This window comes from Triticum aestivum, chromosome 4B (assembly GCF_018294505.1).
Source record: "Triticum aestivum cultivar Chinese Spring chromosome 4B, IWGSC CS RefSeq v2.1, whole genome shotgun sequence".
Classification (NCBI taxonomy): Eukaryota; Viridiplantae; Streptophyta; class Magnoliopsida; order Poales; family Poaceae; genus Triticum; species Triticum aestivum.
In genome coordinates this window covers 56,618,385-56,623,514 of record NC_057804.1, presented here as the reverse complement: position 1 = coordinate 56,623,514, position 5,130 = coordinate 56,618,385, and the positions used below count along the sequence as shown (strand labels likewise).

At 45.2% G+C, this 5,130-nt stretch overlaps 1 protein-coding gene across 7 annotated transcripts; it reads left to right on the top strand.

The window, feature by feature from the left end:
- Positions 1-269: 269 nt before the first annotated feature.
- Positions 270-3,136, top strand: LOC123090982 (transcription factor PIF5). 7 transcript variants are annotated; one of them, XR_006442703.1, is made up of 6 exons: positions 272-892; positions 1,015-1,080; positions 1,182-1,224; positions 1,372-1,415; positions 1,801-1,902; positions 2,700-3,136. XR_006442703.1 is itself a non-coding variant. In XM_044512373.1 (5 exons), the coding sequence occupies exons 1-4, from the start codon at positions 599-601 to the stop codon at positions 1,846-1,848; spliced, it is 642 nt and encodes a 213-aa protein (XP_044368308.1). In that variant the 5' UTR covers positions 270-598; the 3' UTR covers positions 1,849-1,872; positions 2,700-3,136. The 7 variants fall into 7 exon arrangements, 5 of the variants coding, with proteins under 5 accessions (XP_044368308.1, XP_044368307.1, XP_044368310.1 ...); XR_006442701.1 differs by having other exon boundaries at positions 270-892; positions 1,182-1,415; XM_044512373.1 differs by having other exon boundaries at positions 270-892; positions 1,182-1,415; positions 1,801-1,872.
- Positions 3,137-5,130: the final 1,994 nt, after the last annotated feature.

Here is a 5,130-nt window from a genome sequence, read left to right as displayed (position 1 = left end):
CGTTTTAGACCACACCCAGCAACCCCTGTTCCACGTGGCCAGCCTGTGGGCCCAAGCCAGATGCCACGTATGCAAAACCACCGTCCCATACCGCTAAAGTGAAGGTTAGGGGGTGATTTGTCCGGTTTAGGATAGTTTAGGGGATTAAGAACCCTGTTTTAAAGATGAGGAGGTTATGTGATCCAAATGGAATAGTTGTCGGGGTTATCTATACTTTTTTCCACTTCGTGTGCGTTTGAGAAAGGGGCGGAGAGGCAAAATTTTCCCGAAGTTATTACTCGCTTTCAACCGAAACCTTGCGCCACGACGCGCCTGTGCTGACCTCCTCTCCGGCCTCCTTGCCATGCTCCCCATCAAGCTCACCTTTCCCGACGAGCCGATCCTTGGTGTGAATAACGGGGAGGGCGCGGGCGTGCACCGGTGCCGGTCTCCGCGCGCGCTTCTGTTCGGCCGCGCGTCGCCATCATCTAGCTGCTCGGGCTTCACCACGTTTCCTGACTCCGTCCCGTGCGAGTCGAGCCGGCGAGATCCAGACATGGCCGCTGGGATCCAGCTCGCCGACGCGCTCCTTTTCCCTTCCCGAGCCCGGTGAGGAAGGATGCGGGCGGCCATCCCTCCCCACTGGGTGGTCGACGAACGAGGTGCACGTCAGGCGGCAGCACCAGGCGGCAGACTACGGGGAGCTCGGGGCCGGCGCCGGCGCAGGTTTCTACGAGAGCGAAGCGGGCGGGTCGTCCGAGAGCCCGAGCCCGAGCCGCTCGCGGCGGGAGACCGCCCGCGCGGGGGATCCGGCAGCAAGCGGACCCGAGCAGCACGCGGTGGGAGACCGCCCGCGCGGGGGATCCAGCAGCAAGCGAACCCATGCCTTCGAGTGAACAAACTCTCCGAGAAGGTGGTGGCCTTCCTCCCCGCTTCCCTTCGTCAACCGTTTTCCCCTTCGCTCTGCTTTGCTCTTCTTGCCCTGTCCGTTTTTCAGATCCTCATTGCTTGCTTGCTTGCTTGTTTGGGGTGCAGAGGAGGAGGAGCAGGACCAACGAGAAGATGAAGGCGTTGCAGAGCCTGATACCCAATTCCAACAAGGTCAGCAGCACAGAACCAACCACCGCCTTTTCTTTCTCTGCCCCTGAAATTCGGGGCTGCATAATTAGTGCTCTTGAATGAATTGGTTCATGGGGTTACAGACTGACAAGGCGTCGATGCTTGACGAGCATAAAAGAAGTGCAGGTGATTTCTTTGATGTTCACGAATTTGCTGTCTTGCTAGTGTGTTGTGCTGCTAGTGCTCGATTAGTTCCAATTTACAATTTAGAGGAACCGGTGGCTCTAAATCCAACTCTGCATCTTGTTGTCATTTTTTTGTCTTCTTCTTCAGAAGTTCAGGTCATCAGATGGCTGAGAGTGGCAGCAATATACCAGGTGATATCCTGTCCTAATTGGTACTCCCTCTGTAAACTAATATAAGAGTGTTTAGATTACTATTTTAGTGATCTAAACGCTCTTATATTAGTTTACGGAGGGAGTACTAAGCTATAATCGTGTAAAGTGGTTTACTAGTTATGCTTGTGTTTTTATCCTATTATTCTGTAACACCAATGCAGACTGTTTCTTGTTCCTGTATTAGTATGCTCAGTAGATTGATCTATTCATGTGTGCACTATTTCCGAAAGCACCCTTTTGAGCTTGAGCTCATTTGAGCTCGGATTCGGAATTTTTTTAAAAATACTCAAAAAAAATCTGAATTTTTTCGTGGTATACTTTGACAAATGTTCCAAGTGTTTGCACATTTTCATCATGAGATCAGGTGCTGGTCGTAGATCTACATGACCTGGATCTCTGGCTAGGTGTCTAGGAACGTCGACCGTCATGCCCTCTGGTACGGTGGTGCTGATCTGAATGCCCTCTGGTACGGTGGTGCTGATCTGAATTAAGTCCGTCTGTCTTCAGAAATTGTACTTTCAGTTTTACACCATGGATTCCCGCAAAAAGAAAAAGTTTTACACCATGGTGTTTATTTTCTTGGGATTTTCCATGAAGTGTGAGATCCCAAAAACTTGCTTAACAGTGTCTCTTGTTCTTAAAATGGAATAATCGAAGTGCACACTGGGATCTCAAGCCTGAACTTGTATTTCCGTCTTGTTAAATTTGATCCGTTAATACATATCTATGAATATGCAACCCTTTTTGGTTCAATTTGCACTTATAGTTATTTTTTAAAGGGGTTAGTTTGATAGTTGTGTCGTACAGCTGTTTGTCTTAATGCCTAAAATAACATGTTTTTTTGTACTGTACTACATATATATTTTCTTGCCTACGCTCACTGCTACTGAAATCTAGCACACATTTGCATGGTATTTATTCTCTCTTTGCTTTTTAAATCAGTATCTACTCTAGCCTGAAGCACCTCAGGCCATCAAAAGATTTATTTATTCTCTCTTTGCTTTTTAAATCAGTATCTACTCTAGCCTGAAGCACCTCAGGCCATCAAAAGATTTGATAAGCTCTAGTTATATAGAAGATTTGGTGAGCTCTAGATAGTCAATGACCAAAACACATTTTGTTCTTCAGCTTGTTCCTATGCTAACTCATAATCAGTTGGCCTACATCTTTTCTGTTACATAAGAAACTAAGTATTAGGTTTTATTTGTTTTATCCATGGGAAAGCTGAAATTAATTCAATGTATGTTTTTCTCTTATATGCAGCGAGAAAATGGGTGGGATGAATCATGTAGTCGAGGCAGAATTCCAGGCCATACTGACCCTCGTTGTAGCATTCCCAAACATTTTTTACTACGCCACCACCACCACCAAATGCGACCTCCGCCGCAATCGTCATGGCGGCAAGTAGTTCAGGTTAATTAATTAATTTCTATGAATGTAAAGTCGCTAATTGACTTTTCTCTCCCTATGTAAGAAGTTTCTAATGCAATGCTACATTAAATTAGTACTCCCTCCGTTTCTAAATATTTGTCTTTCTAGACATTCAAATGGAGTACAACATACGGATGTATGTAGACATATTTTAGAATGTAGATTCACTCATTTTACTTCGTATGTAGTCACTTGTCGAAATCTCTAGAAAGACAAATATTTAGGAACGGAGGGAGTATCTTATAATCCCTCAATTGACCGTGTGACTATTGGGTTGATGTGCAATGAAAAATTGAGAAAAGAAAACATATGCAGGCAACCCTATGGCAGATCTGTGTTTACTCACCAAGTCCAACATTCTCTTCATATCCATATGAAATCGCACATATGACGACTCCGCTAGAGTTGTACCTGCAAAATCTTAGCGCAGCTGGCACTTCAGTATAGGCTATGGACCTCTGGCCGTCGGGTAAGGCATGGAATTCAAGCTCAAGTGGTGGTGTGCTATGTATGTCATCAACATGAAGACACAATGGACCATGCTATCATGCAGTGCGTCTCGGCAAGGCAAACGTGGAGCAAGTGCTTCAGCTTGCTTCAGATCAACATCTCATGCTGGATAAAACAGACAATGTGGAGGATTGGTGGCTGAACGCACTCGAAGAATGCAAGGATGGGTTTTGATTCACTTGTCATCTTGATAAGTTGGAATCTAACCTTTGGTAAACATGGATCAACAACGTTAGGTTCATTCTTTGGTGGAACAAATTTTGGATGAGATGATCTTGTACAGGGCCGGTCCTGAGATTTCAGGGGTCAGGGGCGAAACCAAAAGTCGAGGCCCCTTCACATAAACATTATAGCAATATATATAGTATTGCTTAAATGCAACAAAAGCGACATTCTTATCAAATAATGTATGCATATTACCTTTCAACCATTTCTGACAATCATTCATAAAATTTCACTTATGATGGGGCCGATAGATCCTCCTTATAGTTCTTATTTCATATTCTTTTCTCTTTTTACAGAATGCATATATTCTACTCCCTCCGTTCCCAAATATTTGTCTTTCTAGGCATTTCAAATGGACTTAACATACGGATGCATGTAGACATATTTTAGAGTGTAGATTCACTCATTTTGCTCTGTATGTAGTCACTTGTTAAAATATCTAGAAAGACAAAATATTTAGGAACTGAGAGAGTAGTAGACATGATAATACGCACTGCTAAAAACAAAAAAATTAAATTATGTCAAAGCTTGAACACAACAATCTATGGATCATGCATGTGAACATAAATAAATTACTCAATTAGCAATATAGATATAGGAAGTAGATAGTCTGATGTTACCTCGGATTGATCGGAGCAGCGTTGATCACCTGATCAGGCAATCGCCATGATGAGATTTAGACTGACGTGAGATGGGAGGCACTTGACAATTTGCATCACTGTGTGTGCGTCCATCATCTAGAGACCGGAGAGCGGCCTAGTTCGCCGGCGCGCAAATTGTGACATGCGTCTGCAACGTCAGATCTCCGGCTGCCACCATGGCCGTCGTCAGGGAGAACTGCACAGGCCACCACAATTGAAGTCCAGCATCAACGTCGCTCCCCCATCCATCCCCACCGCCGGCTTGCCGCGAGAGGAAGGGAAACAAGGAACGACGGCTGCCTCCAGTTTGTTCGGTTCTGCCATGAGCATGCGAGATCGAGGATTTTTTTTTTAGAAATAGATCGAGGAATAGATGAATAGGGAACATCGTCATGATTAGAAGGAAATCCGAGCAAGGGCAACGCGTACACGCTAGCAGATCGATCGACGAGACGAGAAATCAACGCGTACAGGCCTTTTGTGCATGCGCTGCCCTGCATCCCTGGGCCTTGCCTACGCGCATACTACTACTAGCTGGGTGGGGCCCCCTAGACTTTGGGGGCCGGCCCTGATCTTGTAGAAGTGTGCGGGTTCAAATCTTTTTACAGTACCTCAAATTTATTTAGATCGTCCATTTATTTGATCCAACGGTCTAGATATGGTTAGGCCTGGGTAAGAGCTATAAATCGTGTAAGGGACTGCCATTAGGGAACCCGGTGTTCCTTTTTTTCCGGGGCTGCTACGCATCAACCGACGAATCCTTTTAAAAGATCCGCCGCCACGCAAGTCATCGGATCTAGCAAAATCTAGCGGCTGAACATCTTCCTCTACTTTGTAACAAAGATTGTGTTGTGGATTTTTTTTTGCAACATTGTGTTGTGGGATTT

Coding starts and splice junctions, on each gene's coding strand:
- LOC123090982 (XM_044512371.1), top strand. CDS start 599: ATGCGGGCGGCCATCCCTCCCCACTGGGTGGTCGACGAACGAGGTGCA. Junction 1,081..1,181: donor TGATACCCAATTCCAACAAG/GTCAGCAGCACA, acceptor ATGGGGTTACAG/ACTGACAAGGCGTCGATGCT. Junction 1,416..2,699: donor GAGTGGCAGCAATATACCAG/GTGATATCCTGT, acceptor TCTTATATGCAG/CGAGAAAATGGGTGGGATGA.